General features: G+C 34.6%; 1 protein-coding gene across 3 annotated transcripts in view; it reads right to left on the reverse strand.

The window, feature by feature from the left end:
- Positions 1-21,913, reverse strand: part of USP14 (ubiquitin specific peptidase 14) — a 44,137-nt gene that overhangs the window by 12,196 nt on the left and 10,028 nt on the right. For 2 of the 3 annotated variants that reach the window (XM_063076610.1, XM_063076611.1), the window contains exons 4-9: positions 12,050-12,154; positions 10,851-10,954; positions 6,972-7,030; positions 3,730-3,860; positions 3,054-3,134; positions 2,381-2,466 (exon numbers count right to left, since the gene is read on the reverse strand). In XM_063076610.1, coding sequence (XP_062932680.1) covers positions 2,381-2,466; positions 3,054-3,134; positions 3,730-3,860; positions 6,972-7,030; positions 10,851-10,954; positions 12,050-12,154 — 566 coding nt within the window. The remainder of the gene's footprint in view (positions 1-2,380; positions 2,467-3,053; positions 3,135-3,729; positions 3,861-6,971; positions 7,031-10,850; positions 10,955-12,049; positions 12,155-21,913) is intronic. The other variant, XM_063076613.1, reaches the window with a different exon arrangement.

Here is a 21,913-nt window from a genome sequence, read left to right on the forward strand (position 1 = left end):
ATCAACCAATTTACAACTATTAAAAAGCAACGATAGCCAAGCTGGGGCCACAAGCACTCAGGGGAAGAGGAGAAAAGACCTAAATAGTTCATGAATGCAGGAGAAGCCACAATGAGAGAAAGAAAGGACAGCTCCCACCATTTCAAATCCCAGCCACTTCAAGGCTGGAGCTGCTGAGTGCATGGAGTGAGAGCAGGCAAAAGCTGCTACTATGCCCTTCAGATGAAGTTGTTTGGAGGCAGCAGGGGAGAAGAGGGCCTTGGTGACCCTCAGGCCAGCCAGACCACCCATGGACCAAAACAGTAGTGACTATGAGAGTCTGAAAAAAGGAGACACTCAGAGGCCAGAGAGTCATTGCAAGGGTCCGGTGCGTGGCCTATCCAGTGAGAAGTGTTTGGAATGCAACTGGTGAGGGAGACAGGACACTGGTGGAACATTGGGGCACAGTAAGGACAGCTAATCTGCCCTCTAATCAGCACAGACCCACTCTGTGAAGACTGGTCAGGAATCTGCAGGGGGAGCAGATTGCTGAAAAGACTCAGGCCCAGATCAGAGTTTCCTCACAACCCAGGTGTACCAGACCTCATGAGACCTGGAATTATATACAAGTTCAACAATTAAAACCTGAGCTGTACAAAAAGCCTTCCCCAGAGAATCAGGAGCAAGACAGCAATTTAGCTCAACCACAGGGCCCAAGTACTGGTCCCCACAGGAAGTTCCCCCATTTTAGAAGTAAGCAAAGGACAACAAATTAGTTCCAGTGCAGAGTTTAAGTGGTAGGAACAGCAAATAATCCAACACAGAACTGAAAGAAAAAACAAAATACCCAAAGATGAGACAAAGTCTGATATCAACTAGTAAAGGTCTACCACCACCAAAGAACATCTATAAAACCTAGAAGGACTGGAAGCCCCCTGAACCAGCAAGCCAGGGAGCGGGGAGGGCTGGGGGCCTCAGCCACACACCTCTGACACCCACACCCAGCCCAGCGATGACCACCGAGATGCTGCAGAAAGTGCCCCAGGATCCCGAGCCAAGGCAGTGGGAAGGCTGGGGGCCTCAGCCATGCCCCACAACACCCATAACTAGCCCAGCAATGACCACCAAGCTGCCACAGGAAGTACCCCAGGCCCCTGAACTGGGATGGTGGGGGGCCAGGACCTCAGCCACACACCACACAACACCAGCAACTGGCCTAGTGATGACCATTGAGCTGCTGCAGGAAACACCCTGGGCTCCCAAGCCAGGGCCATGGGGGTCCAAAGACTTCAGCCACACCCCCAACATCTGCAACCAGCCCAGCAACAACCAAGCCACCACTGGAAACCTTCTTGTCTCCCCTGCAGGAATGAGGGGAGGTGCCAAAGGCCTCAACCATGACCCCCAATTCCTCCTTCTCCCACTCTATTTCCTTTACCCATCCCCCTCCCACCCAACTGCTACATAACATCTTAGAGTGTAAAAACAGATGAAGCCAGGGACCAACCCCTCCTCCCACAACCAGGCACACTGCTGCTGCCACGGGGCCTACCCAGGGTCCTGAGGCATGGAGCTGATGACTGACCTCTCCTCCTGCAACCAGGAAGAAGCACACCAAAAACACCACTTCCACGTGGGTGGGTGGCCCACCACAGCCACCACAACAGCCACAGCTGTTGCAAAGTGGCTAGATGCCACATCCACCATGCTGATGACCTGCCAGCCACTGGAGTGGTTTGACACAAGAGTCACCAGCAGAGACCAAAGAAAAGAGGATGTCTCTCTCCACAAAGCCCATTCCAGAGTGATAGAAGAAGCATCTGTTCTACAATAATAGTGGGGGACTTGAACACACCTCTCTCAGCACTGGACAGATCATCTAGGCAACAAATCAACAGAGTAACCATTAATCTTTCAGAAGGAGAGGAGAAATCTAGGGTTATCAGAGGTGGGAGAGGGGAGGGGAGAGGGTTGGGGAGAGATTGGATAAGGGGCATAAAGAATAAGTAAAATTTGTAATAATGTATACGCTAATAATGTTGATTTGATCAACACACATCAACACTGAACCCCATAAATATGTATAATCAATTACGATTCAATTAAAAAAATAATTTTCTATGAGGTGAATTAATGAGGTAGACTCTGCTGAAAATGTTCTTAGAAAAAAATAATGAATATCCACAAAGCGTATATTTATCTAAACTTCAAGATCACTCTAATGGATATATTTTTCCAAATTCCTAATTTCCACTATTATATTGTTTTAGACATAAAAACCTCTGAAGAATTTTTCTACCCCACTCACCATACCAACCAACAAACTACGCTATTTGTGCCATATTTACTTCTAGTAAGTTATGAGAGTATAGTCTGTACAAAGCTTGGCTCATAAGGATACGTAGTTTCAAACTCAACACCAAAGAACTGATCAATTAGGCTTTTCTTCTTAGAAGGTGTCACTGCTGATGCAGATGAGGAATCTGTCTACAAAAATTAAAATGAAATAATTCCAATTTTACTTCATTTAGGTATTAATATTTCCTTCCACACAATCCAGTTTGGTAATACATATTTAAACTTTTTAAATGTAGTCCTTTCTATAAAATCCTTCCACTATTCAAAAAACATTACCAAAAGATTACAGATGCTCAAGAATATCAACAAATTAAGTTAAATAATACACTAAATTCGAATGTCAAATGCAAGCTTTCAAATTCCAACTACAGATTCAGCATCTAAAGTATTCAAATTCATATCTACCTATAAGATTAATTTATTTTAAGACTTTGGGGGGAAAAAACAAAAATAAAAGAATCAAGGTATACAAGCAAACAGAAAGGACACTGTTGGGGGGGGAGGGAGGAGAGGGAGGAGGGAGGGAAGTTTTGGTAGGGGGCAACAATAATCAACCACAATTTATATCAACAAAATAAAATTTTTTAAAAAAAAGATAATTCTGGAAAGTTTCAAAAAGAATAAATAAAATAAAATATGTTTTTAAAAAATAAATAAATAAATAAATAAATAAAAGAATCAAGGTACAATGAAAGTCACAAATATACTTCAATTACCTCTTTAACAGAATCATCCTCTATGGCTTCCAATTTCTGTTGCAATACCCGCATCATTTGTATCCAACATTCGTTAGCATCCTGTAATTTAAAAAATGATGCAGTAAGTGATCCTGGCAATGACAGTGTTTAGTCTATAAAATCCTTCCAAAATAATTAGTTTCCTTAGGGGAGAAAGCTGTTTTCTTCTTTAAAAATATTAAGCCAAATTAGATATTATATGATCTTCAAAAAAAAAAATTCCAGAATAGTTTATTCACTCATTCAACAGATATTTACTGAGCTCCTACTTGTGCTAAACACTGTTCTAAATACTCAGAATACATAGCACTGAAGAAAAAGAGGAAAGTTCCGAATGGGGAACATAAATAAATAAAAATATAACTTCAGGTGGAGATAAGGCTATGAAGGAAAAAAAGCCATATGGGAGGAGAAAGTGATCAGGGCTAACTACTGACATTTAAAAAAAGATACTGGGGGCTGTGTGGAGAAATGCTGCAGAGGAGCAGGAGCAAGATAATCAGTTAATACACTACTGCACCATGCCAGGCAGGAGATAATGGCAGCATGAACTAGAGCAGACTGGTTGTATTTCCAAATATAATCCAATAAGTATGGTAAGAGTAGGAAACCTAAGTTTTACATTTATATAATGTAAAAACCTTGCCCTGATTACCTGTTGAAGATATTGTCCTTGTTCACCCTTCTCCGCAAACTGTGGGAAAGCCATGTGCAAAAATTGTAGGAGAATAATGGGTGGAATACTAGAAGAAGTTTTATCCATGGAATCAAACAAATCTCTAAGGGCTTAAAAACAAAACAAACTTTGCCTTAGTAAAATTGTAACATATTTAATACATACTACTATAAATGCTTAATTAATACAAACAAAAACCTGCCTAATTTTTCTTGTGTATCTTTTTGCAACTGCTGAACTCCTAATGAGAAAAAGGAAAATACTCATTTTTAAATCTTAAAGAACTCACCAGAAGATCTCATAATGAAATCACTAGGTAAAACAACTTCTGAGTCCTGCCCTTCTCTTTCTCCTTGCCAGCCTTTGTCTTCCCAAACAAAGCAGGGTGTATTAATTCAATACAGAGAACACATAACCTCTGTTCAAGTATCAGACATATACTCTTCTGCTACTCTACCATAATCAGGCCATCAGCTTACCACTTCCAACTCACCTTCCTTTAAACCTATAGTTGACTTCCACCTACTGAATGTCTGGATATTGAAATCTGGCTCCCTAAACACACTTCCTAACTCTACCAAACAGCTAAGAACCAAAATTAATTTGCCGCCTTCACAACCTTTCCCTTGCTCATCCCCAGTCACCAGCATAACTCTCATGGTCACGGGCTCAGCTGTGCTCTCAGAGTGCAGCACACTTTTCCTCTACTGGCTTCCTTGCTATCATACTTTGCCCTTACCTCATGTACAGCAAAACTCTATAATCAAGCTTATTTTGATTTGTACTGTTTCGTTAATACCCAAGATGCAAGATGTCATCTATCATTGTTATACAGACTGAATCCAGCAAATACTACAGCATCTCAGCACAAAGCAGGGGCTCAATAAAATGTTCCTGAACAACAACAAAAAAAAACTAAACACAATGTTTAAAAAATATTTTTGCAGGGAAGGCTGAAATTTGGGCATACTTACCAAGCTAATTATTTTTTAAACAGAAGCCTAAATTTTAATACTTTAAAGTACACACTACTCAAAGTAAAACAGATAATTTAAGATTTAATATATACCACCGACAGAGCACCTCAAAAGTATTTCATTAGTTTGAAAGATAAAGGTCAAGAAACACAATCTAGATTAAAAGAGACTAATAAGGGGCCAGGCTGTGGCTCACTCGGGAGAGTGCGGTGCTGATAACACCAAGGCCACGGGTTCGGATCCCATATACGGATGGCCGGTTCGCTCACTGGGTGAGCGTGGTGCTGACAACACCAAGTCAAGGGTTAAGATCCCCTTACCGGTCATCTTTAAAAAAAAAAAAAAGAGAGAGAGAGACTAATAAGACATGAGAACAACTAAACACAATGTGTGATCCTAAATTGAATCCTGAAGCAAGAAAAAAAAATTTTTTTATGGAGAATATTGGGACAATTGGCAACAGAATAAAGTCTGTATTTCAGACAACTAAATAAACAGTGTTAAAATCAGTTAATTGTCTTGTGGTTATGAATGCCCTTATTCTTAGGAAAGACATACTAAAATATTCAAAAATAAAAGACATAGTATCTGGCACCTTATTCTAAAATGGTTCAGTAAAAAATTATATGTATCATAAAGAAAAGAGAACCAAATGTGATCAAAGGTTAATATTTGGTAAAATCTTGCAACTTTTCTGTAAATTTAAATTTATTTCAAAATAAAAAATTAAAAAGTCAAGAAGTAAAAATGTAAAGAACAGTATTTTTCATCCCACCAATACTATAAGACTCTTATATGATGCTGAAGAAATTGTTAAAATTCTGAGTTACTCTTATATACAAGCAATCAAATAAACTAGATACAAATGATCACATTTTTCTCATTAAAAACATCATTTCAACAAATAAATCTACTTTCAAGAAAAAAGATTAGAATAAAATCTCTCTGACTCCAAATGACACAAAGAAGCCTGTTTATGATATTAAAAATGAATGGTTGACCAGAATGATATACCACTTTATACCCCTAGGATAGTATAGCTAAGTGTTGGAAAGGATATGGAGAAATTGGAACCCTTGTACCCTTCTGGTGGGAATCTAATATGGTGCTACTTTGGAAAACAGTCTGCCAGCTCCTCAAAAGGTTAAATGTAAAGTTACCATATGACCCAGCAATTCCACTCCTAGATATATACCCAAGAGACATAAAAGCATTTGTCTATAAAAAGACTTGTACCCAAATGTTATCAGTATTTATAATAGTCAAAAAGTGGAAACAACCCAAATGTCCATCAATGATAAATGGATAAATAAAATGTGGCATGTCCATATATAATGGAATCTTATTTAGTAAAAAAAAGAACAAAGAACATGCTACAATGTGGATGAACCTTGAATACATATGCTAAGAGAAAGAAGCCAGTCGTGAAAGACCACGTATTGTGTAATTCCATTTACATCAAAGGTCCATAATAGGCAAATCTATAATAGAAAGTAGATTAGTGATTAGTATTTGGGTAGGGTTGGGAGTAGTAGGAAAGGGAATAACTGCTAAAAGTTATAGAGTTGCTTTTTGAAATGATAAAAATGATCTAAAATTTACTGTTTTGACCTTTGTATAACGCTGTGAATATACTAAAAAGCAATGAATTAAATATATACTTTAAATGGGTGAACCGTATGGTATGTGAATCATATCGCAATAAAGCTGTTGGAGGGGGAAAAAACAGCATGGTTGTAAAAAACCTGTCATTCTAGTCCAATGACTTAAGAGAGTACTCATACGTAAAAATATCCAAACTTGGGGGGAGAGGACCTACGCTCTCAAAGAAACAAGTTATTTCTATCCTTTAAAAATTTTTATTTCTCCTCATACATGTCACTTCTTTACACTAATACCCACTAAAAGTCTCTTTTATAATGAACATGTCAACTATGACAAAACTTATCTCTTGCTATCCCCAAAGTCATCCCCAAAGATACACTGTATTATACTAATAGAACCTGAAGCCAAAAAATTACAATTTAATCCAAAGATTACTTTTCAGAAAGGACAGATATCACTGGCTTATAATTTGGATAATAAAATAAATTCCATGTTGCTTAATTTAAGTATAAAGTACTCCAATCTTAATGAGATAAACATTTTGTAAACTGAAAAAGTATTAAACAGATTGTGAATGAAAAGTAAAATTTATTCACTATTATGACCCCTATAGAAAAGTAGTACGTTTAACATACTGACCTGCAGTAATATACTGTGCTGAAGCCATTTCCCCTGAAGCTCTCAAGGCACCTGCATACCTAGGAACATTAAGGGAGAATTAAATAATGGGATTCAGTTCAGGCCGAAACTCAAGTGGGAAGAAACCAGTTAAGAGAATGTATTATGACACCTTCAACTGCAAGTTTCAGTTCTCCACCTCTCTATTTTTCTTCTCTTCTAGTCTTGCTCTTTTAAGCATTATAAATAAAAAGGAGTGCCAAACAGGAAATTTAGATGAAGACTACTTACATCCTTTCCCCTTCTCTAACTCATATAAAACAAACATTTTCTTTTTTTCTTTCTTTTTTTTTGGACCAGTAAGGGGATCTTAACCCTTGACTTGGTGTTGTCAGCACCATGCTCACCCAGTGAGCTAACTGGCCATCCCTATATGGGATCCGAACCCGTGGCCTTGGCATTATCAGAACCACACTCACCCGAGTAAGCCACGGGCCGGCCCTAAAACAAACATTTTCTGAAAATAGTGTGGAACAAAAATGTCTATTAATTACAGAGAAAAGAATCTCGGAAATAACTTAAAAAAAGCATTAGAACTAAAACATTAAATCAAAAGTCATACATCTACATTAACATTAAATAAGTTACTTTTCAAGTCAGTTTGCTCATCTATAAATTGATGGGTTTCTATTAAATGATTTCTAAATTTGCTTTCAGCTTTATGGATTCTCACTTAGTTCACAACAGTGTAATGGACAAGCCATCCAAAGGAATATTTAAACCATACTCATTACTCATACAATGTCTTATGACAAAAGATCTGAAATTATCATTCGGATTATATCAGACACTGAGGGGGAAGGGGGATTGCACATTCACTAAGGTTAAAACTATGCTTATGGGCTATACACCCACAAGAGTGACTGAAACAAAAAGGACTGATATCACCCAACATAAGAAAGACTGTAGAGCAACCAGAATTACAGATTGACACAAGGGCATGGACAAATCTCAAAAACTTGATACTGAGTGAAACAAACCAGACCAAAAGAAAAGTACATCGTATGATTACATTTATTTTAAGTTCTAGGATGTGCAAAGTAATATAAAATCAGTAGTTGCTGGAGGAGAGTAGAGAAAATGAGAATTAACTGAGAAAACAATGAAACGTTCTATACTTTGCTAGAAAAATAAATTATAGAAAATGCGCATTTGTCAAAACTGATCAAACTGAACATTTAAGGTAATGTGCATTTCACTAGATGTAAATCGTATCAATCTAAAAAAGCAAAAACTGGGCCGAGCCCGTGGCGCACTTGGTAGAGTGTGGCGCTGGGAGCGCTGCGACACTCCCGCCGCGGGTTCGGATCCTATATAGACCTGGCTGGTGCACTCACTGGCTGAGTGCCGGTCATGAAAAGGACAAAAAATAAATAAATAAATAAAAAATAAAAAAGCAAAAACTCTATGCTTACATAAGTAGAATGAAAGAGGTCATAGAAAATATTATGTTAAATTATATTTAATTGAAGAATTTAAAAAACCTGAAAATCATTAAGCCCGTCAGACATTTTACCAACTTTTAAAAGACACTTTAAGAAATTAAAATGAAGTACTAGTAAAAGCAAATGTATCACAGAACGTAACTGAAGTATGTAATTATCCACATAATTGTTGCCGTTACTAAATTTTACTTCTTGTTATATAGTAACATGAGCATGTAACTATTTCTACATTTACGGCAAAGGTACACTAATGAATATCAATCTTTTTGTTTTTAGTAACTGAGAACAACAGTAAAGTCATAGATAATTTAATACCATCCCCCAAAACGCTTTCAATATTATATCAATAAAATATATAATTCCTAATTAAGGTAAAACCATCCAATAAGTCAAATAATATTAACATGGAAGTTTACAAAGCAAAACTGTTAGAAAATAAAAAGAGAAACTGACAGAAGTACTGAGAGGTTTTAATAGAACTATTGAGAGGTTTTATAGTTAAAAAGTACAAAGAGAGAAACTTATTCTTGTCTTTGTCAAATCAATAAAAAAAACTTTAAAAATTAATCATACATAAAATCTGAATGTAATTAATTAAGGTTACTTAATGTCTCATATTTTGAAATCTACAAAGAGGACATTTTCACTTTTCTAGCATCTATTTTCTAGAAATATTCACAACAATCAATCATACATCAGATCAAAAACACAAACTAATTTGTAACATATGCTTTCATGTATGTTTCTAAATTCACAGGCTAAATACCCTGGATTAAACTGTAAGGTCAAGATTTGGAGCAGATGGAAAGGTTATATATATAATGCTGATGAAAATGTGAGTGAGTACCACCATTTTGGAGAACTGTTTGGTAAAATATACTTAAATTGAATATATTATATAGACCTTTATGACCCAGCAGTTTCACCCTAGACATGTGCATATGTATGCATACATACTTACACAACAGAAACACATGTGCATGTGCCCCAAAACCATGTACTAGAATGTTCAGAGGATATTTTTCATAATAACCAGAAACTGAGCACAACCCAATATTCATCCACAGAAGAATGGATAACAAATTGGAAGTATACACACACAATGGAATACCATATATACTGCATGAACATGAATGAACTACAACTATCCACGATATGGATAAACCAACCATAATAAGCCAGACACAAATGAACCCAATCTGTACGTTTCTGTTCAAAAAGAGTCCAAAACAGGCAAAATTGATCTATGCAGTTAGTATTGACAATTTTGGAAAAGAAGGGTGGGGTAGCGATTAAGATATATGTAAGTGGACTTTTGGAGGGCTGGTAGGGTTCTGTGTTTCTTTATCTGTGTGTTGGTTACATGAATGTGTTCATTCTGGGATAATTCATTGAGCTGTACACTTATAATGTACACTTTTCTGCATGTTATTATTCAATAATTGAAACCAAACAAACTTTAGGCCAAATGGAAAAGGTAAGAGATTTTACAGTGGTTTTTTTTAAAACATTTGAACAGCCTCATCTAATGAACAGGGAGCAAGTAAAATCTCAGAATTAAATGCTTTCATTATTACACAAGAACAAATAAATGATCCAAACACACAACTTAGGAAGTTAGAAAAGAAACAATAAAACAGTATACGGACTCAGATGGAGAAACTGGAACCCTCTTATACTGTTGGTGAGAATGTAAAATGGTACAGCCACTTTGAAACAACAGTTTGGCATTTCCTGAAAATGTTAAACACGGAGTTACCATATGACTGCACTCCTAGATACATAATCAAGAGAAATGAAAACAATTTGTCCACACAAAAATTTGAATACAAATGTTCCTAGAAGCATTACTCATAATGGCCAAAAGTGGAAACAATCCAAATGTCCATCAACAGAATGAATGGATAAACAAAATGTGATATATCCATAAAATGTACTATCATTCAACCATAAAAAGGAATGAAGTTTTAATACATGCTATAACATGAATGAACTTTGAAAATATTATGTTAAGTAAAAGAAGCCAGTCACAAAAAAGATGACATATTGTTGATTACATTTATATGAAATGCCCAGAATGGGCAAATCTATAAGCCCAAAAAGTAGATTTATGGTTTCCTAGGGCTGGAAGTGGTTAGAAGGGTATAAGGCATGATTGCCAATGAGTATCAGGTTTCTTTAAGGGGAATAAGGACAGATGTTCTAAAATTAGATTATGGTGACGGTTGAACAACCTTGTGAATATAACAAAATCCACTGAACACTTTATAGGGTAAATTGTTTAAGTGAATTATATCTCAATAAAGATGAAAAAAAAAAAAACAAAAAAACACTACTCACCCAAATGTGAACCTTCCTCACTCAAAAAAGACAAAACATTTCTCTTCAGTCTTACCTTTTAAGGGCATCTTTGAGTTCAGGCACAGAACGAATACATTGAACTGTAGCATTCATGTAACAAGTGTTACCAAGGTTTGTCAACCCACATGGTAATTCCATCTGACAAAAAAAGAATTAAGTCATTTTTATAAAATGACATGGCATATATAAATCACTAAAGTTCACACTTTGAATCAAGGACTATTTACGAGCCCTTACTAGTTTATATTCATTGCATCTTCACCCTAAGTAACAATGTTTTTTCTCCCCCAATAAAAATTTTTGATCGTATCATGCTAACAATCATTCTATGTTTTAGTTCCCTTCTTGAAAATAACCAGTGAACAATCACATAAGTTCTGCCTCCTTTGCAGGCTTATGATGAGAATAGAGTAGCCAAATATGCACAGAATCACTTAAAAAAAAAAAAAAAAAAAAAACAAGAAAATCAATGGCACTTATATAAATGCTACATGTTTAACAAAATAACATTTGACACATGCTCCGGCCAGTTTCTAACTGACTTTGCATTTCAATTCAGGATAAACTATATATTTTCAACACAAAGTATTTAAGGATTTAAACATCCTAGCATGTAATCTACTCTTTGGACTTAACAATTAGCTCAGTTGGTTAAAGTGCAGTGTTACAACACCAAGATCAAGAGTTCAGATTCCTATACTAGCCAGCCACCAAAAAATAATAAAACAAAATAAATTAAATTAAATAACTATTCTTTGATCCTGTTTTCTCATAAAATAACAGTAAACACTTAAATAGTGCTATCTGCCAAACATATTTATTACAGATATTGACTTTATATGTGTGTGTGCATCTTACAACAAAACTGTCATCTGTAAAATACGGTTAATTATAGTCCTTAACACCTTACAGAATCTTGGAGTTTAAAAGCAGAAGCCTTGAAATATAAACTTGATGTTCACTGTTAAATTTAAGTTAAGCCTAAGTAAATTCACTCAGAAGTTTGAAAAGCAATAATAAAGTGTAAAACAGAAAACAAAACCTAATTTTATTTATTATCTGACTATACAAGGACTCCCTTAAGTTAATTTCAAATATAACAAAACTTATTTACTGCTAAAAACATACATCTTGATTAAATCATCAAAACATTTAGATATTACTTTCTGAAAGACATCTTAATGAGTGTCCTTCAAAAAGTAGTGATCAAACATAAAATTTGATATGTCTTACGACAGACGCTAACTGTTCTTCTGTCATGTCTTCTACAAAGACAGTTTTAGCTGAGGGTTCTTCGGGAAGAGCATCTGCTGACCCCATCATTAGTAGAGTCATTCCCTGTTTAAAAAAAAAAAGTAATTTCAGGAAAACCCTTAAAAGTTCATCATGTTTATGTCCAATGAAAGAAGCCAGACGCAAAAGAACACACATTACGTGACTCTACTTACCACAAAGGCAAATCTATAGAAATTAGATTACTGGCTGGCAAGGAAGGTGGGAAAGAGGAGTAAGTGACTTTAAATGGGTGTGAGTTTCTTTCTGGGGTGACAGAGTGTTGTAAAATTAGATTGTGGTGAAGGTTACACAACTCTGTAAATATACTATCAAAAATCACTGAATTGGGGCTGGCCAGTTAGCTTACTTGGGAGAGCATGATGCTGGTAACACCAAGATGGATCCCCATACCAGCCAGCCAACAACAACAAAAAAATCATTGACTGGTTAAAAAAATAAAAAACTTCTAGGTGGCTGCTTGGGGTCAGGGGTCACCTACTTATCTGCAAAAGGGCATAAAGAAACTTTTTAGAGTGATGAAACTTCTAAATCTTGATTGTGGTGGTGGTTACATGACTGTATAAAATTACCCAAATTCACCAAGCTACACTAAAAATAGATGAATTTTACTCTATATAAATTATACCTCAATAAAGGTGAGGGGAAAAAAAATCAGTATTGCCTTAAAAAAAAAACTGGTAATGCTTACAATACTGAAGTGAAAAGAATTTGTCAAATGATCATTAACATTTAATGGCATCTTTTCTCCCCATAATAAATAAAAGTAACCATTAATAAGATTCTGTCTGTGAATGCCTATTGTGTAATTGTAACAATTGCTTGAGAGCATGAAAATCTCCATTTCTAGAAGATATCAGAGTAAATTAGTTCAAAATATCCAATTTTATTATTTTAGACATTAACCCAAGTAAATACTTACATTCAATACATGTGTTAAACACTCCATACAAAAGAACAAGACACCGTCATCCTTAATCTCATAATCTTGAAATACAAAAATCATTTTACTCTCCCACTCAATATCTTAATTGGAAAACACGAACACATGAGACAAAGAAAGTGGGGAACAACAACAACAAAAAAAAACAGAGAGGAAAAAAATATAGCCAAAGAAGATGAAAAATATCCAGATGATGATTAAAATCAGGAAACTTAGTAAGGTCAACAAACTCACAGTCTTAAGAATACCTAACGCTGAAATGCAATAACCTTCATTCTATTACCTTTTATTTTTAGTTAAACTTTTTCTATGATAACACAATGTAAGTACTAAGCCATCACTAAAAAATCTTTTTCCAAAGACAACTCCCTCCAGAACCAAATATTTAAAGAATATACCCACAATAACCAGTTAGAAAGCACAACAGAAAAGAAAAATACCAACAAATATCTAAAAGTAAACATAACAAGAAATACGTAATACCTTAACAAGAAAACTATAAAGCTCTACATTTAGAGATATTTTTTAAAAAACCTAAATGGATTGAAGGACATGACAGATTTCTGAAATAAAAAAATTACTATAAAGATGTGATTATAGCTGGCCAGTTAGCTCGGTTGGTTAGGGCACGGCCTTATAATGCCAAGGCTTCATTCCCCCTACTAGTGCGACACACACACACACACACAGACACACAGACACACACACACACACACACACACACACACACACACGAGATTATAAATTACTATATAAATTTTATAAAATGCTTTTTTGAAACTTTACAAAATGGTTGATTCATGTAAATTTATACCCATGACAATACCTAGTAAATTTCTGGAAAGGAAGAATAAAGAAAGGAGACTAAAACAATGTCATTTAAAATTATTAGAGAAATAGATTATATAATGAAAAATCTTGGGGAAAACTGGGTATTAATTTTTAAAAATGTATTATCAGTTCCCTACCTCATGCTGCACCACAACCAAAATGAATTACAGAGTGAAGATTTAAACGTACAAAAAAAATATATATATATATAAACTGAATCCATAAACATCTCACAGTTGGAAAGTTTTCTAAAATTGACATTAAATATGAAAAAGACTGATGTCACTAACTACATAAATCTTGAAAACTTCTGTAAAACATTACCACAATAAAAACTGTGGTTAGAGCATGGCCTTGTAACATCAAGGTCAAGGGTTCAGATCCCCATACCAGCCTGCCAGAAAAAAAAAAGAAAACAACAAACAGTCTTAAAATCAATAAACAGTCTTAAAATCAATAATGTAGGTAAGTTTCTACCTTAAGCACCAGTAAAACTGTGAATTAAAACCAAAGGAGAAAGAAGGAAATAAAGCAAAGAGGGAAAATCAATAACAAACAAGCAAAAGCTGGTTCTTTGGGTGTGGGGGGTGATGGGGGATGTCAATGAAATTGATAAAACTGTCTAGATGATGAAGAAAATCAGAGAAATCACAATTGCCAATACAGTTTGAGCATTCCTAACCCAAAAATCTGAAATCCAAAATGCTCTTCAATCTGAAACTTTTCCAGCGTCAACATGATGCTCAAAGGATATGCTCATGGAGCATTTCAGATTTCAGATTAGGGATGTTCAACCAGTATGCATTCCACAAATACTAAAAAATCCAAAATCTGAAACACTTCTGGTCCCAAGCATTTCAGATAAGGGATATTCAACCTGCACCAGGAAAAAAAAGAGAAAACAGTACTACAGATTCTAGGATTAAAGTATAAGAGTGCATTATGCCAATCAATTCAACAACTTAAATGGACCAATTCCTTAAAAGACACAAATTACTGGCCAGTTAGCTCACTTGGTTAGAGCCTGGTGCTGATAACACCAAGGTCAAAGGTTCGGATGCCCTTAACAACTAGTCACCAGAAAAAAAAAAAGAAAAGAAAAAAAGATACAAATTATCAAAACTGATACACAAGAAAAGATAATATCTGAATAATCCTACTAAATTCTTAATTTTAAAGTCTTCCCAAAAAGAAACTCCAAGCTCAGATGACTTCATTGGAGAATTCTATGCAAATTTAAAGAAAAAATAATACAAACTCAGAAAAGAAGGGATAATCCCTGCACTGGCCAGCCATGGGAGGGAGGGAGGGGGGGGTGAGAGAGAGAGAAAGAGAGAGAGAGAGAGAACTATAAACCAATATCTCTCACGAAAAGATGCACAAAAATCTTTAACAGGCACAGATGCTTCTCAACTTACGCTGGAGTTACATCCCAATAAACCCATTGTAAAACTGGAAACTCCAAAGTCAAACCATAAGTTGGGGAGCGTCTGCACTAGCAAATAGAATGTACCAATAAATAAAAAGGATACTACATAACAACCAAGTGGGGTTTATCCTAAGAATATAGGTTGGTTTAATATTCAAAACAGTCAGTACAGTTTACCTCATAAACAGATGAAAGGAGAAAATACAAATGATCCTTTCAAATGATACAAAAAAGCATTTGATAAAATTCAACTCCCATTCATGTGAAAACTTCAGCAAACTAGAAATAGAATTTCCTCAACCTGATGATGAACATCTACAAAATACCTCCAGCTAAGACTGAAAGCTTTTCCCCTATGATCAGGAAAAGGGCAATGATATCCACTATCAACCACTTCTACTCAACACTGTGTTCAAAGTCTTAACCACTTCAATAAAGCAAGGAAAAAAAAAAAGAAAAAGAAAATGCACAGATTGAAAAGGAAAAAATAAAACTGTCCTTATTAGCAGATGACAGGACTATATACCTACAATATCCTAAGATACTAATACGTGAAATCTGCTAAGTCACAGGATACGAGGTCAATATACAGAAATTAATCTTATTCCTATATACTAACAACAAAAAATTGGAAAATGACAGTTGAAAAATATCATTCATGTTAACATCAAAACATGAACTACTTAATGATATATTTAACAAGATATGTGCAAGACCCTACACTAAAAATAGAAAGCATTGTTGTAAGAAATACTAAGACCTAAATAAAGGAGACATATACCATGTTTGTGGATTAGAAGACTCAATATTAAGATTCCCAAATTGATATACAGATTCAATGTAATTCCAATCAAAATCCAAGCAGGTTCTTTTGTATAAAATGACAAGCTGAATCTAAACTGTGTAACAGACATGCAAAGGTCCTAGAATAGACAACACGGTTTTAAAAAAGAGCAACTGGAGGACTTATACTACTTGATTTCAAGGTTTGAATAATTAAAACAGTAGGGAGTGGGTACTGGTGTAAAGGTACACCAATTTGTAAATACACAAATCAATGAAAGAGAAAAGAATCCAGAAATAGACCCACATGTATATGGTAACTGATTTTCAACAAAAGGTACTGAGGTACAATGGGAAAGGACAGTCTTTTCAACAAATGGTGCCCACACAACTGAATATTCATGCGGAAAAGATAAACCTCAACCATTACTTCACAACACAAGAATTTACACAAAATGGATGATATATCTAAATGTAAAAGCTAAAACTTACAAGTTTTAGAAGGAAACAGAAAGTCTCTTGTGACCTTGTCATAGGCGATGGCTTCTTAGAACACAAATAGTATACATCCATCATAAAGAAAATAACGGATAAATTAGACTTCAGCAAAATTAACTTCTACCCAACAAAACACATTATCACAAAGACAAAAATAAAACAGACTGGCAGACAATACCCACAGGACGTATCTCTCTCAAAAAGTGTGTATATATATATATATACACACACATATAGATATCCAGTACAGGCAGAGTATTTATTTTATTATTATTTTTTATTTATTTATTTATTTTTTTGTCTTTTTCGTGACCGGCGCTCGCACCGGCCATTCCTATATAGGATCCGAACCCGCGGCGGGAGCGTCTCCGCGCTCCCAACGCCGCACTCTCCCTAGTGCGCCACGCGCTCGGCCCCAGGCAGAGTATTTAAAACTCAATTAAAAGAAAACAAATAATCCAATTAAAAAATAGGTATAAGATTTGAATAGATATTACACAAAAAGATAAACAAGTTTCCGATAAGCTCATGAAATAATGTTCACCGTCATTGGCCATCAGCGAAATACGAACTAAAACCACAAGAAAGTATCACTAGACACCCACCAGAATGAATGGCTAAAATTAAAAAGATTGACATCAAATGCTGGTGATGATGTGGAGCAACTGTATCTCTCATATATTACTCATTTGGAAAGTGTTTGGCAGTTTCTTATAAAGTTAAAACTATACCTATATGACCTAGCAATTTCACTCTTAGGTGTTTAGTCAAAAAAAAATAGAAAGCTTGTACAAGAGTTCTTCAAAAAGTCCATGGAAAGATTCATATTATCTCTTCACTCGAAGGTTCCCAGCAGTTTTATTCATCGTAGTCAAAATGTAGAAAGAGTAAGAATCATTTACAGATGAACAAAACACACACACACACACACACACACACACACACACACACACACACACAAGAAAAGAAAGAAAGAAATTAAAGGGACCAAACGCTCATACATGCAACAATAAGACTAAATCTCAACAACATATGATAAAGCTTCCTTAAAAATCTTCACTTGGTTTTGGCCATAGTTCTCCTGCCCTATTCGACCCTGTTTAATCTCAAAGGTGAGAATTGGGGTGAGTTATCTTCCATGTGTAACCCTCTGAAAATGGTTGGACGGAAACTGTTTGGGTTTAGGACATCTCAGTGTTGATTGGCGAAGGACAGGAACTGGTGGGGAGGTTGGATGGGGAAGTGGGTGGTATGTGCAACAACTTACCCTGGTGCTCCACTTAAACTGGGATGTGTTGAATCATTAACACAATTTTCCTCACTTGTAAAGATCTGCCCTTCCACTTTCATTCCATACTCTGTTGTGAATAAATTGTATACAGGGAATGTTCTGATACCTGGCATAATCTATTCCAGGGTATGAGACAGCGTGAAGGAGTGGTTTCCCCTAACAAGCCAATGTACTGGTTTGACTTTATAAATAAGTTATTTAATAAAATGAAGTATTTAAAAAAATAATAAACAACAACAACATATGATAAGTGAAAGTAGTAAGAAAACAAGGAATGCATCCTCTATGATTCCATTTATGTGAAATTCTATAACAGGTAAAAACAACCCAATATTAATATATGTGTAATTATAGTATCAAAAAAGAGACAGACAAAAAAAAATTTTAAGAAATAGCTAAAACTATAAACTTGCAGATCCAAGAAGTTCAAGCACATCAAAATGAAATTGCTGAAAGCCAATTAAGATAAAATTTCAAAAGCATGAACAGGAAAAAAGACACATTCCATGAAGAGAACAAAGATAAGAATGACAGAAGACAATGGTGACACACCTTCAAAGTATTGGGGGGAAAAGTGTTAATCTAGAACTCTATTTTTATCGAAAAATTCACAGATCTGCCTCAGAAGAAATGTAAGGGAAGTTCTTCAGGCAGTAGAAAATGGTATCTTACAGAAATTTGAATTTACACAAAGGAATAAAGAGCATCAAAAATGGTAAATAAGGATTTTCTCAATGTTTTAACTTCTTTGAAAGATAAGTGACTAAAGCAAAAATAATAGCAACATAGTACAATAGCAATATAGTATAGAGTTTATAACATATATAGCAATAAACTGTATGACTACCACAAAAGGTAAGAGCAGGAAAATGGAAGCACTATACTGCTGTAAGGGCCTTAGAACAGAAGTCATTTGTTATTGGACGGCAGACCATGATAAGTTAAAGACATACATTGTAACCCCTGTAGCAGCAGTAAAAAACATTGTTTTAGAACCCTTATTTTAGGTTTTGTGGACTACATACAGTTTCTGTTACATATTCTTGTTGTTTTGGGGTCTTCTCTAACTCTTTAAAAATATAAAAATCATTCTTCACTTGCAGATCTTACAAAAAAAGGCTGCAGGCCAGATTTAAACTGCAGTTCATAATTTGACAATCCCTGATTTGCTCTTAAAAAATTAAAGGACTCCCAGGAGCTTTTGTTACATGAGTTTTATCTATCAATATTTATCATATTAGAAATTAAAACTGAAAACATTTAATAATGCTCATTCATTCATTTAAATATAACATATCCATTTAATGTTAACATAAAGAGCATTTTTTATAAAATATAATTTCCCAAAAATAATTGGTGAAAAGTGACATTGCTTTACATCTTTTTAAAACTCTGTAACATAGGCTTCAGACAAGATAGTAGATTTTCAAATGTGCTTCTGCTGCAATATCACACCAAAATCTCTACTGTATACAAACAAACAACAGAAAAGGCAAATAAAATCTTAATATTATGAAAATAGTTTTGACCTCAAGGACCCCTTGAATGTGTATTGGGTACTGCACAGAGTTCCTAGGACACACACTGAGAACTACAACCCTAGAGTAATCATTAAAACTGAGGATGGAGGGAGAATGGGGAATGACTGCTAATGGGTACAGGGTTTCTTTTAGGGATATGGATAATGTTTTAAAACTAGATAGAGTTTATGGTTACACAACTCTATGAAGATAATACAAAACAGTGAATTGAAAACTTTGAAGGAGTAAATTTTATGGTCTGTGAATTATATCTCAATAAAGCTATTACAAAAGCATAAAGAATAAAACAGAGGTATAACAAAGGTAGAGACACAAATTAAAAATACTCAAGGCAAAATAAACAACAAAATAAAAAATAATCAAAAAGAAGTCAGAAAAAAAGAAAGAAGGAACAGATGAGAAAGATAGAAAACAAATAGCAAGACAGTATACTTAAATCCAAAAATATTGATTATTACATTGAACATTGTGGTCTAAATGCTCCAATTAAAAGGTAAATTGTCAGATGGGATGAAAAAGCAAGACTCAACTATATGTTGTCTTTTAAAATATCCATTTTAAATATAAAGAAACAGATGGATTAATAGCAAAAAGATTTTTTAAAGCTATAAAATGCAAACAATAATTTTTAAAAACAGAAAGTGGCTATATTAACATCAGACAAAGTATATCTCAGAACAATGAATATTACCAGACCAAAAGAGGAACATTTCACAGTGGTATAAGGTCACCTCATCAAGACATAACAATCCTATATATGTGTGTACCTAGTAACAGAACTTCAAAATACATGAAGCAAAAATTGATAGATGTGAAAGGGGAAATGATCAAATCCACAATTACAGGTGGGGATTTCAACATATTTGATAAAACAAGTAGAACAACAACAAAAATTTAGTAAAGATATAGAGGATTTGAGCTATAAACCAACACGACCTAATTGACATTTATGGAACACCTCATCCAATGAAGCAGAACACATATTGCTTTCAAGTGCAGTTGAAACATTCACCAAATGAATGGGCCATAAAACAAGAATCAATAAATTTCATTATGTGACAACACAGAATCATATTAAAAATAACACAAATATATCTAGAAAAATCCCCAAATAATCGGAAATTAAACAACATAGTTCTAAATAATCCATGGGTTAAAAAAGAAATCACAAGTTAGAAAATACTTTTACTGCATGATATGAAAACACAACATACGTAAACTTGTAGATGCAGCTAGAAAGGCTTAAAGAGAAATTAACAATTTTAAATGTCTATATAAAAAGGAATAACAATCAGTGATCTAAGCATACACATTAAAATGCAAGAAAATGAAACAATTGAAATCGAAAAGTAAAAAAAAGTAAATAATTTTAAGATTGGATATCAAAATAGAAAATGAATAACATAAAATCAACAGAGTCAAAAAAACTGAAAAAATTTATTGATAAATCCTTAGCAAAACTGACTGAAACATAACATGTAAAAACACATATTACTATTACCAGGAATGAGAGAAGGAGGCTGACCAGTTAGCTCAGTTGGTTAGAGCATGGTGCTGATAACACCAAGGTCCAGGGTTTGATCCCTGTACCGGCCAGCCCTCAAAAACAAAAAAACAGGAATGAGAGAGGGAATATCAACAAAGGTGTTATAAAAAGGATAATTAGTGAATATTCTGGATATTATGAGCAACTTCATGTCAATAAATTTAACATAGTTAAAATAAACAAATTCCTTGAAAGGTAAAACTCGCCAAAACTGACATAAGAAAAAATAGAAAATCAAATCTAGAAAACCCTGTATCTATTAAGGAAATTTAATATTAATTAAACAAATTCCCACAAAGAATAACCAGGTCCAGAGGGAACTCACTGGTAAATTATTTCAAGTATTTAAAGAAATAATACCCAATCTTAAACAAACTCTTTCAGAAAAGAGAAGGAAATACTTCAACTCTTTTAATGAGTCAAACATAACCCTGATCAAAAAATGAAAGATGTAACAATATAAAAATACAGACAAATATCCCCCATGAACATATATGCAAATATCCTTTAAAATATATCAGAAAGTTAAATCCGGCAATACATAAAGGAGATAAATACAGCATGAATTCGTGGGTTTATCCCAGGCTGCAGTTCTCAAAGCATTGCCTGGGACCCCCTATTAGTCCCTGGGATTCTTTCACAGTCAGCAAGGTCAAAACCATTTTCATAATAATACCAAGATGTTATTTCCCTTTTTCACTATGTTGATGTCACACTGATGGTGCTAAAGCATTAGTGGCTAAAACTGTAGGCCACTTAGCACGTATCAAGGTAGTAGCAACAAAATGAAGTAGTAAAATGATTAATTTTACTAAATCTCAACCTTGAATACATTTCTTTTGATCTTCTACATTATGGAATGAGATATATCATAAAAAACTTCTAGGGCCGACCCCATGGCACACTCGGGAGAGTACGGCGCTGAGAGCGCTGCAGCACTCC

Source organism: Cynocephalus volans, chromosome 13 (assembly GCF_027409185.1).
Source record: "Cynocephalus volans isolate mCynVol1 chromosome 13, mCynVol1.pri, whole genome shotgun sequence".
Lineage (NCBI taxonomy): Eukaryota > Metazoa > Chordata > Mammalia > Dermoptera > Cynocephalidae > Cynocephalus > Cynocephalus volans.